At 36.9% G+C, this 12,235-nt stretch overlaps 1 protein-coding gene across 3 annotated transcripts in view; it reads right to left on the bottom strand.

Moving 5' to 3' along the window:
- Nucleotides 1–12,235, bottom strand: part of UGGT1 (UDP-glucose glycoprotein glucosyltransferase 1) — a 44,775-nt gene that overhangs the window by 18,324 nt on the left and 14,216 nt on the right. For 2 of the 3 annotated variants that reach the window (XM_075760869.1, XM_010313108.2), the window contains 11 exons: nucleotides 9,811–9,902; nucleotides 8,987–9,137; nucleotides 8,599–8,718; nucleotides 7,452–7,537; nucleotides 6,862–6,997; nucleotides 5,816–5,947; nucleotides 3,893–4,057; nucleotides 3,555–3,675; nucleotides 2,676–2,774; nucleotides 1,289–1,312; nucleotides 658–752 (listed from right to left, as the gene is read on the bottom strand). In XM_075760869.1, coding sequence (XP_075616984.1) covers nucleotides 658–752; nucleotides 1,289–1,312; nucleotides 2,676–2,774; nucleotides 3,555–3,675; nucleotides 3,893–4,057; nucleotides 5,816–5,947; nucleotides 6,862–6,997; nucleotides 7,452–7,537; nucleotides 8,599–8,718; nucleotides 8,987–9,137; nucleotides 9,811–9,902 — 1,221 coding nt within the window. The remainder of the gene's footprint in view (nucleotides 1–657; nucleotides 753–1,288; nucleotides 1,313–2,675; nucleotides 2,775–3,554; nucleotides 3,676–3,892; nucleotides 4,058–5,815; nucleotides 5,948–6,861; nucleotides 6,998–7,451; nucleotides 7,538–8,598; nucleotides 8,719–8,986; nucleotides 9,138–9,810; nucleotides 9,903–12,235) is intronic. The other variant, XM_075760870.1, reaches the window with a different exon arrangement.

Here is a 12,235-nt window from a genome sequence, read left to right as displayed (position 1 = left end):
TTTAATGAAACATGTATTAGGAAAGTTTTAGATTTCAGGTATGTTCTAACTGAGAAGAATAAGTCTGTTTCATTAAACTCTGTATCAAAAGCTTTGTATTTCTAAACCAGAAAACCAGATTCCAAATCAGGTAATTAACAGCACAACGTTAAAAGGATAGAGGAACTAATTTAGCATTAAGTATTTAGTTTACATATGGGCACCACTGTGACAGGAATCTTCTCAATAATACTGTGTTATGTAAGAGATACAGGACCGTGGCCACCACTCAGAGGTCTGGACAAACAGTGCTTTGGGAGTAAGCTATCCGTTTTTATGATTCAGTTATCTTCCTGGAACAAACAGGACAGAGCAGAGAGCAATGCTCATATTCATCTCCAAACCAAAACACAGACATCTTCAATTGAGAACCAGGGGCTTAAAAGAACATCTTTTCTGTATTGTATTAGTGTAGTGCCAGGAGGGAATTCTGCCCTAGTACAAGGTCAGTGATAGTCCAGCCCCTACAAACAAGATGACGCTGGATATAGAGACCCTGTGGGGAGAACCAATCTTCCCAGCTCATACAACAGGAAGAAGCACAACCTGTGTTCTTCAACGCTCTTATCTACTGCTTTATTAGCACTGCTTAGCCACTGAAATGAAAGCATTACCCACCTGATGTTTAATTGCATCATACAACAATTGCCTCCCTGAAGGTTTATCAAAATCACCAACAATCCAAAAAGTAACTGGTCTAACAAAGGAATCATCTGCAATTAAAAAAAAAACAAGTGGGAGAAATTTGAGGGTGAAGGGAAAGCAAGCTTCAGTTTTTCCTCATTTGAAGGAGAAATATGATGCACATGCAAAGGTTTCAAAAAAAATTATATAGGAAAGATATGGATGAAGCTAAGCTATGAAGTCTGGCAAGACAAGAATAACAGTATTGGTATTATATTACGTTTCATTTACCTCATTCAGAAAACCCACATGGGACAGCATGCATCACTGTTTCTATGCTGGATTTTTTTTAAATATGTTTTTTTGTTTGTTAGCTACCTTTTTAATTTAGAAATTACAAAGGAACCTATAAATAACTTACAGATTCCAACTAGCATACAGACATATCGCTTCTTAATACTGAAGCTGTTAGTTCACAAAATCAGTTTTGTATACAGAAAAAAGTACTGAAGCAAACATGCATTTAAACAGTTTCTTCATTTCCTGCTGGTTCTAAACCCAATGTTATAAAGGAACCAGAAAATTCCCAGAATAACAATATATGAAATGCTAAAGCATGAGTTACCATAGATCTCCTTGGAAGACATTCCTGGTCAAAAAGCAGAAAGGAAAGGGGGGAAAGGAGAGAGATATTAATAATTTCATAGTAAACCCAATGTGTAGAAAGAAGCTGCAGCACTGTACTGGGCATAACTGAATCACTAAAGTTCAAGTCCAACAAGCAACAAGTTTATGATAATTTTATTAGAATAAACTTTGACTTTTTCTTCCCCTCAAATAGACTGATGCTTTATTTTCATGCTACACCACTAATTATACTGCATACTACCAATTTTATACCATACCATGAAGGCATCATTCTGAAGACCGTTTGCAAGAACTGCCATGCCATTATGACTTGGATGTTAACCATTTCTGTTATCTTCTCTCTCTAAAAACTAGCATGACAGTGCTATTTCAGTACTGTTGCTGAGCCAGCAATATGTATAACTTTCCTATTATTTTAGAAAATAAATGTGCTAGAGTATTAGTGTAATCAGTACCAGTTATTAAATATCTGAAGTGACAGAAGGGGCAGTCACCCAAAACTGTTGAGCCATGGGATTTCAAATTAATGCATGCTTTCAAATGGGCATGTGGAGGCATAGGTTTAATTAATATTCTACAAAGGGAAAACAAGAAACTTGTTCAGATCTAGGTGGCTGAACATGAACCAAGGGCAAATATGAGATGGAACAACGGGAACATTTAAGGCAGTGTGTACAGGTGGTAGTGGCTGGAGATGGGACTGGGGAAACTTGTGAGAGCCTAGTAAAGACGACAGACAGGAGCAAGAGGAATTGGTTCAAATGACAGCAGATTATTTACGATGCCTAACTGCAATGGATACAAGAAAGGCCTGGTTAAGCTCTGTATTATGTCTGTGCATGCATTTCTTAGATTGAGAAGTACAGCAGAGTTTTAACACTAACAGGAGACTCTATGTATAACTGTAATAAAACAATACTATCATTGAAAAAGTGTTACATGCTCTGGAGCAACGTTAGATGTTGTCTTACATAACGGGCAGTAACAATTTTCCTCTGAATCTATGTAACTTTCAGTAATTTTGAATTATGAGGCAGAGAGCTAGAACCCTTTTTGTGTTTTTCTAGTCAGTGTCACCGCAAGATCAGAGCTTACATTGCTGCATTTCTGGTGGTCATTTACGATATAGCAAGAGCAGGTCAGGTGGGACTTCATTATTCACTGAAGGCTGGGTTTAAAGAAGGGAACATTCTTGTTCCATGTAGATGTCACACCTTATAAAAAAAAATCTTTCTTTTTAACACTTAGATTGTGCCATTACCCACAGGCCTTGACAAGGCTCAGCACATGTGTTGAGTACCGTACACACACTTGGAAACACACATAAGATTAGATTTGGGTTCATAATCCACGGCAGATGTTACCTTTCTTTGTTAAGTAGGTCATGCTGTTTGCAACAGCAGCCGTCTTATCTTTGGAATCCAACGTGGTAAATCTAGCGAAGTCATCCACATAAAAGTTATCTGAGAAAGAGAAAGAGTATTAGATGCCAAAGCAAACTATTCCATGTAAAAGGAAAGAAAAATCACTACTATTACCAGAACAGTAAAAACACATCCCATTTTGTTCCTCGTGAGACTGCTTTTTGTGTCTTATTTCCGCTGTTAATATATAATAAGCTGAGGAATATATTTTTGTCGTCTCACAAGTTACATTAATAGCCACATTGCATATTTGATATGCAGAAGTCAGTTGAAAGAATTGTTCAAGTCTCACTTAGTTGAAGTTAATTTATTTAAATAATATACATTTTAAAATCCACTGTGTTACTATTTATTTTTCAAGCAACTCAGAAAAGGTAGTTTTTGCAGTACTGTCATTATACTGCAGAGTCGCTGCATTGGGCGTTAATGCATTTAGCCGTGAAAAGTTCTGATAAATATATGGCACAGCAAATCTTAAGTAATCGCAGAGATGACTGTCAATCTCCACTCAGAAGAGGGTTAGAAATAAGAAACAAGCTGTTGCTTTATACATTATATGACTCTTCTTGGCTTTCACTAGCATTGCTAATTTCTCAACTTCATGAGTCATATTCCCCTAAAGGTCTGTACGAGGTTTTCTCGTTTTGAAAAAAATCTGTAGACATTAATGTTGTTATTGTACATAACATCTCTCCCAGCACCAGGGCTAGAACATCACTTGGGGGCCTGTTAATACTTTGCACTAGAGCTTTCTGTTGGGACAGCAGAAGTCTTTGACTCCGACACTTCAGGTTTAATGCAACTGAAAGCATCCCTTACTCATTCCTGTCAGATCTAGGTACTCTCTGTCAGACGTTAAGATTCTTGAGTTAATTCTTGGAACAACATTAGGCTGGTTCATTATGTACTCAACCACATCTTGGTCATTTGATAATTCACCCTGAAAGAAAGAAAAAATATTTGTTATTTCACATGTATATTTCACCTTAGATAGCTTAAAAAAACCCAACCAACTAAAACCCCAAAACAACAACAACAAAAAAACCCAAGAACTTATGCAAGTTAAGTTGTCTTGTGTATTACATACTCAGGGACTTTGGAGTCAGTTTTTCGAAATCTTGTTTCTCTCTAAAGTCACAGCTGAACTCACCACCTACCAGGTACACGGCTCGCTGGAAGATGCTTGTAGTTTCCAGGATTTTGTGCATTGTCACGGTTTCTAGGTCATCAGGATCCAGCTGATCTTTTTGAAAAGGCATCCCATTGAACAGCACAACAGGGAGAGGACCTACACCTGTTTGCTCATAGTAACCTCTCGCTGCCTAAATACAGGGAAAGAAGTAGCTTTACCATGTCAGTCCATTAACATGAGGGTTCATAATATTTCCATGTAATATTCACACAAGTCTATTCTAAACACACCAAGATGTCCTTCCAGCTTTTATGATACAGAAAGTATTACTTTTACGCAGTGTAGAAGACACTTTCTGTGTCTTACATGCAGAAGATGTCCTTGTCTTTCAGAGTTTCAAAACAAAAAGAGTTACTTCATAATATAGAAATGCAAAATACTCCATTAAGTTTGTACTGTAAATAAATTAATTCCAATGAGCACATTCTGGTAATAGCAAAAAAAATGCACAACTGGAAATCTGACTTTGCATATGGAAGCAAATGCAACACAAGCATTGATAGTTGTAAGACAAGGTAGAGGTTTTTTTGTTTTATTTTTTAAGAACATGTTTCTTAAACTTGTGAAAAAACAGTTACTTGTGGGGCAGGGCATTCTTATGTTAAGACAAATTTCCCCATTTCATGTAACCACTGCAAAATGCAACCATCTCTGTTATGGACAGAAGTTAATCAGGTTCTCCTGTTCAGAGGTTCTTGTTGAGGGCTTTCAAGGCCTTTTAAGGACACAAATATCACAAAGCTCACATCACATGAAAGAATGCTCAGTGTCGTTTTAACTTGTGTCCTTTATATGGAGATAAGCTCTTTCTAAAGGCTTCCTTCCTTATCCAGAGGTTTTGCAATGTTTTAAGACATGGTTATGCTGAACGGTGTCAAGTACACCAGTTGCAGGGAGGCCTCCAGAATGGCCTCTCAGGTCTTCCGGAGGATAGATAGCACTTTGCATGTGTTGGGAGTTTCAGGGGCAGTTGTTGCTTTTGTTTTGTTTGGGTTTGATTTGGCATCTAGTATGTAAACTGAAAAGGTCTCTCCAGTCAAACAAAAATGTCTGTCTGTCTTCTGTTGCTTTTGATTTCCTCAAAATGCTTTTCCCTTCACTATCCTACATCAGAAGACAGAAAGCATGTGTGCATACAAGCCTATTTATATAACCCTGACCACACTCATTACCTTTACAGATGTAGGCAGTATCACTGTGTTACAGAGCTACTGTACACAGTATTTTCATTCTTTCTTTTAGAATATTCAACAAAAATATAAACATCCCCCTATAGAACCTCAAATAAAATCTGCTTCATTTCACATATAAGTGATCGAACAGTGATTTTCTCTCCCAATTTTCTCTGTACAGAAAAGCGTCAAGCCTAAAAATAGCTTTAAGAAATTATTTGAGGATGATTGTTGAATGCCTTGCTACAGGAAAGGCATTTTGAATTCATCATCATTACTTTATCTCACACAGTACTCAAATACTGATAAAGAAAACCCACACTAATCCTTCCCAGACATTAAGTCCCTTGTTTTTCTTGTGAACCATTCCATCACCGTGATTTTTTTTCAAGCAATTTTAAACTATACTAATGTCTCCATACCAGAATGAAAGCAAGACTTATGAGTCACAAGAAAGTTATCTCAGTTCTGGTACTATACATACAGACTTTTAAAAATCTGTATTACAAGATGTTATATATGTTTTATGTATATTATATAAAGCTTTGCAATGAACATAAATACTTAAAGTATTACTAAAAGTCACCCAACATGATAACAAAACCAGCTACCTGTTTAGTAAGAGAATTGCTTCAAGAAATTGTATGTAACTATATTTTAAAAATGGTGATAAAGCAAAAAAAAAGTGAAAAAAGCTTTATTTCATTAATTCTTACCTTTCTGTTTTGATCATAGGCAGAATCAATTCCCAGAATGCTGTTGACTTCGACATAAGGATACTGTTTCTCAAGAACACTAACCACGTGCTCCACTTTCAGCTGATCTCCTGTTTTCACTTTGTTATATATCTGAAAGGGGGATACAAATACAAGTTTACAGCTGCAACTGTAAAGCTTCTGTCCTTACCAAAGGTAAGTTGACTTGTCACCTGTATTCCAGTATTATAATAAGGCATTAACAGCCAGATCGCAAAACATATTTTTGTATTTATTAGCTGCAATTACTCCTAAGCTCTTGTAGCTCTTATGATTATCTTGCTTTACCTCATAGTCATTCTCTTGAGATTGGAAGGAGGTAAATATCGTGTATTTCTTTAAATAATAACTTGCATCTTTAATTAGAATAGGTATTTGAGAGGGAAAAAGTAGTGCTTAGGGGAAAAAATGCTCAAGTAGAGCATATCCAAAGAGCTACCCCTCCCCTCAGAACTCAAGACATGCTTATAAACAATACAACAGACCTTACATGTAAGGTAGGTAACTGCTTTCCTCTTGAAGGCACAAGATTTTACTTCAACTTATAAATATGTACCAAAAAAATTAGAATAAAAGTCATTGTCTTCAAGTCACCAGCAGTTTAATGTTACAGTATGCCCCAGCTTGTAGATTTGTACAGCTATGTCAAACCACAAGTGAAAATGCATTTGCTAGTATCTATAAATCCTTTTATGTGGCAAAGTACGCAGCAGGAATTGTTCAGAAGAAATTATAATCTCATTGGCAGAATGAGCAAAGAGGCAGGATCAGAAAAACATGCAACAGTGTTAAGTGTCACATTTAAATCTAGTCTCACTTGTTAAAGGTACGTCAGAAGCACTTTACAAAGAACCATGTATTATGTGGTACTAGTGTTCAGAAATGCTCTCAATACTCACTGAGTCAAAGAAAAATTTCTTCCGTTATCTACATATTAGCACATTAACATAATCTTACATACATGGAAACTATCAAAACATTAATTTCCCTTTTAAATGAATACTTACAGACATGACAGTCTGGAAAGCATAGTTGTTGTCCATTTCTTGTGCCACATAATTGTATGCCCTAAGGAGGGCAACACCAGGATCCTGAAGTCCATCAACATCCTCTGAGTCATTAACCACAAAGACTAGTCCTATCCTGCAATCAAACAAATCCCCAGATCATACCTCTATTATATCAACAATCAATCAGTTCTTCACACAACTGTCAGCTATGGTCATCATCTTAGACAAAGGCTTTTTCTGGAATGGACTCATAAGATTTTGAGCAGAGCAGCCAGGAATCGAACTTAGGACATATAATCTCTAAAGGTGAATCCATCAGAATCTTGCTTTTCATCTTTCTTTCATCCAGAGTGCTTGCTTTTAAGTTTCTTTTGGACTGCTAAAGAAACCGAACATTGTTTTGCTAGTAGCAAAAGTTATATTCAAAAATTTTAAGTAAGAACAGTATTTAGCAAATGCCCTTCCCAACCACCAGTACAAGATATCTGAACATTCCTACAGTGTCCTACCAATGAGAATTTTACAATTGCTAAAGTCACAAAAATAAAACTGATGTAAAAAGATACCCATTAAAACACAGCAATTACCTCAGTGGGATGTGGTTACTGAAGAACATCTCTGCCACATTCAGTAATTCCACTGTGGTCTCGTGAGTAGGATCTACTATCAGCACCTGTATATAAATTGCAAGCGAAAAGTGTCTCTTCCCTTAAGAAGATAGCTTCATTCATGTCTCGGTACAGAATTAGCATCAGTCCTATTTTATACACTGCCAGGGAGATGAGGCCCACTAAATAATAGTTTCTTCTAAAGTCTTTAAGTCCATAGTGTAAAACACGCTGACTGAACTGCTCCTTTAACCAGAAGAGACCAGACTCCTTGCGTACTTTATCTTCACCTCAGTATCCCCTAGCACCTAGGCTTCTGCCTGCACACATACACAAATCCACCCATTAAGATGTGCATGGGAGATAGGCTTTCCTCAGAGCTGAGGAACACAACCCCCTGGAGAGCCGATGCTGCTAAGACGCTCTCGGAGCACGTGCAAACCTGGGCAGACCTGGGCCATTCAGAATGAATTTAGGGCCCTTTATTCATGCCAAGCGTTGCCTTTTCATTTAGTAATTTCAATGTTAAAAGTGTGGAACTCCAGAGGAAAAATATAACACGTTAATGAACGACCGCAAGCTGCAGGAGGAACTGCCTATTTGCCTGCCACATGACAAGAGTTACAGTACAGAATTTACAAACTTCTTATTAGATCTAACTTTTAAGTAGTTTACCTAGAGGCTAAAAGGACACCCAGGATTAAGCTGAGGACTCATGATCACCTTTTGAAGTCTTGGTGCAAAAATGCTTTCTAACTGAAACAACTGAAGTTGGTCTTAACCCTGTAAAGAAGATACTAATTAACAAATTGGAGGGATTTCATTAACCAACTTCAGATACTTCACAAAGCTGAAATGCATCAAAATCTCATTTGTCGGGTGATAGTTTTTTCCACTGATGAGCAATTTATGGCATCTCATAGATGCCAGAGAATCATGCTCAGTAATCTCTGAATATCAGCCCCAATTTACTATTATGGGTAGAACAAAACCTTTCAGAAAAGCATGCTATCTCAAGATATTTAAGTGACAGGGAGTCCAGCGTATATTTAGGTAAGTTGCAAAAGCTAATGTCCCTGCTGTTGAAAAAAATGCATGTTTCCTTTCTAGTCAGATTACTACTTACAAAGTTATGGAAGTTTTTTCTAATTTGTCTGATCACGCCTGGAAATGTGGGACGCAGCAGTTCTTGCACGTTGGAAGGCCAGGAATTATACCGACTGTCAACTTCAAGATTGTTGATCCACTAAGAAAAAAATAAAAGCATTTAAGTGATTGACAGTCTTCCTGCTCAAGTCTGAGACTGTAAAATATTGTAAAAGCAGACACTATATTGAGAACTGTATGAATAAAAAGTTAAGCTTTTTAAAAAGAGCTAATTATATTTATAACCTTACTTTTTTTCTTTACAGTTTCAGAGCTGATTGTGAGATAAGAACAAAAGTTCCCCCGACAGCTTAAGCGTGCACTGCCCAGTGGCAAATAAGGTATTTCTTATATGAAACCATACGCACTGAAATAGCAGGACTTCTGATGTCCACAGCATAGTCCGAATCTGATGGCTGGATGTTCAGCTTCAGAACATTGTGCAGGGAAAGACCCTCAATTCCTAAGCTGTGCAGGCCTTCCATAACACGGGCTTCATTGCGTAGCACATCAATCAAGCTGGGAGGAAAATAAAAAAATGTTGTTGAATTTTAAAGACACAGCAAATAACTTGCTGTTATCCTAAGGGTCAACAGATGAAAGGTATAAGCAAGTCTGCCATGTCTGTGCATTACTTCTTACTTATCACCTATTTCTATCTGTCCTAAGAAACTTGAGATAACTTGAACCTGAATAGAATTCTATTTCTAGGGAAAACTATATTAAATGAAGATAACTGAAGCATGATATACATATGTAATTTCAATTCCACATTATTGAAACAAATCTTGACAAAGAGATAGGGTAGTTTTCAGATGAAAACTTAACAGTGGTTTATCCTCTGAGAATCAGTCTACTATCTTCAGAACAAAATCTGTATGTTGACAGTCTTGGAGACCAAAATCTTGCTAGTCACAGCACAGATCAAAAGAACAGTACAAAAGTGACTTCCCATTCCAATATTCAAGGGTATTCCAGTTTTCACTGGAATCAGCTTTTTTGTTAGAAATGCACTTCCATAAGAGAAGGAACCACAATTTGCTGTTTGCAGTACTTAACAATTAAACCTAGTCTAGGTATAGACTTTGTCAAGAAGGTTCAAAACTGCCTAAGTGACTTTACCATCTGCGCACAAGCACGATGCAAGCTCCTAAACAGGATACAATTATTCTGAAAAAGAAAACATTCCTACCTAAATATGTCCTGAGTGTCTAAATCAATAAGTAGTCCATTGATGAACAGGGCAGAATCTCCTGGTTGTAATCCTAATGTTCCTTTGAAATACTGAAAGAAAGTAGAAGGCCGTTAGAAGAATGCCCTGCACAGAAAAAAATTACTAGAGAGTTTAATGTGCCAAAGTTGCAGATTTTATCTCCCTTATTGCATTACATTACTTCTCAACTACAGTCTTGGCTGACTGTGTGTGCACATCCATGCTAGAGGAAAAAACAACTGAAGCTATTTAGTGCTTAGATACCTAAATGGGACTTCTCTTTGTTTCTACATGATTCAGTAGTGCGTTGGAAAGTCCCTGAGCAGACTTTTTAAATATACTCAGATTAAATAAAAGGAAAAGCTTGAGAGAAAGAATTTAATTTTTTCAGCCTACAAAGTAGATGGACAAATAGTATCCAGTTACCTGTCTTGGCTCTTTAACACACAGTTTTGGGCAGAACAGACTTAAACTGCTGAATGTTGCGTGATGCTCGCTAGTGGAACCAAGTACTGTGTTTAACGTACCAGTTATGTCCTGAGCTAGTGGATATGTCATCAATGAAAAGTGGAGGAGCTGCCATTTGTAGTCTGATCTCCCCAAAATCAGGCAGCACAAATGGAAAAAGTCTTATCAATATTTTGGAATTTCTTCTAAGCAGTACCCCTTTTGACTGGATACTTGCCCCTGAATAGAGGCATCATCACAGAGAACAATTTTGATTCAGGAGAGCTGAATAAAACACAGTCCTCCTGAAGCATATTTCCCAACTCTAGCATGGAAAATTCTGCGTAAAAATTTGAGAGGTATTGGAAGAAAGCAATGTCATTTTTGTCTTGCAGTACCAGTTACAAAATTCTATGAAGAGGCATGATGAACACTGAAGGAAGAACACAGTATTTGGATATTTAAAATCACTAATATAATGAAGAATGTGAGCAGAGCAAACAGAGGAATAGCAAAGTACCATCTGAAGTACCAAGAACAGGAAAGCAGCATCTAATCAAGAAGAATGTATATATTTTATTAAATAAAAAAAGCTCCCAGAGAACAGCTGAGTACATGCAGTGTTAAATTGTATCTTTCTGTGGATAATTACATAGTAAACTATAACTTGCTAGTAGCGGTGAACTTCACTATCAAATAATATCCACACAAACTGAGTCATGCAAAGAATAGCTTTAAAGGGCAGGGTTAGATCTAGCCAGATCGGATCTAGTAGCCTAGACATACTTTGAATAAAAATGAATCCACAAAATCATGGGTTTACCTGTGGACCAGTCTGATCTAACACATAACAGAAAAGCCACCAGGTAGCTTTAGCTTGCACTTACATTCTATACTTTGTCCCTTCCAGAACCACACCGGACGACAGTGTCAAACCGCATCCCTTCTTTTCTGATTTTATCGCTATTGAACAACAAGGGATTTCTCTTTCAGAACAGGAATCTCAGGGGACTTGTAAGTAGATTTCAGGTAACTTTGCATTTATTACTAGACTAGCCAAATATCATTGATTAGATGTTAAACAAAGACATAAGTGTGTACTTAACATACTTTGTATTTTTCCTGTTAATACCGAGTGAGACCGAAATGTATGAATAGATCAGCATAGCTCATATAGCAAAAGCTGTTGTTTGGCTTTGGTTTTATTACCATCTTAAACTTCTATTTTGCACTCTATCCAAACTGCAATACCAGGTGTATTTTAATTGTACAAAATTCTGTACAAAAGCCTGTACAAAATTCCCAAGTGGCTAGTGTTTTTTTCAGTACACAACAGGGCTGTCGAAACATTTTTCTGCAAACACTAGAGCCTGCTCAATGACCTCCAGAGGTCCCTCACAACTTGTGGGGGTTTTTTATGATTCAGTTTCAAAGCACATGTAGACTTACTTGGAGAGCTGTTAAATTTTATTCCTTCACTAGTTTCACACATAAAACACCAACATTGGAACCATTTGCTCCACACAGAACACATCATTCTAAGCCATGGCAGAAGGTGGCACAGTTATTCCATGACTTCCTTGTAAAACACTGATGAATTCAGATTATCTAAGCACCATCTCAGATTGGGTAAAGAGAACTAAGTTTCTTCTGCATCCTTAAAAGTGTAAGAAGATGCTTAATAAATTTGCTTTTCAAGCAATAGCTTTCTAACAAGCAATGTTCCATTCAGGTCAGACATTTTTTAAATAATTAAAAATATAACTACATTTTGACTCTAATAACCTCCACTAAAAAGCACTCACACTTTGAGCATCTAGTTGCTTTTGAAAAGTTCAGAATACAATCAAAACCTAAAATCAGTAGCTTGAAGTGAGCTTCTTTTTACCTACTACCCAGGACAAATAGTGCTATGACATTCAGACTTTACCCATCTGCTATACCACTCAAATAAGAA

This window comes from Balearica regulorum, chromosome 9 (assembly GCF_011004875.1).
Source record: "Balearica regulorum gibbericeps isolate bBalReg1 chromosome 9, bBalReg1.pri, whole genome shotgun sequence".
Classification (NCBI taxonomy): Eukaryota; Metazoa; Chordata; class Aves; order Gruiformes; family Gruidae; genus Balearica; species Balearica regulorum.
The sequence above is the reverse complement of the archived record's forward strand: the minus strand, read 5'-3'. Positions and strand labels throughout refer to the sequence as shown.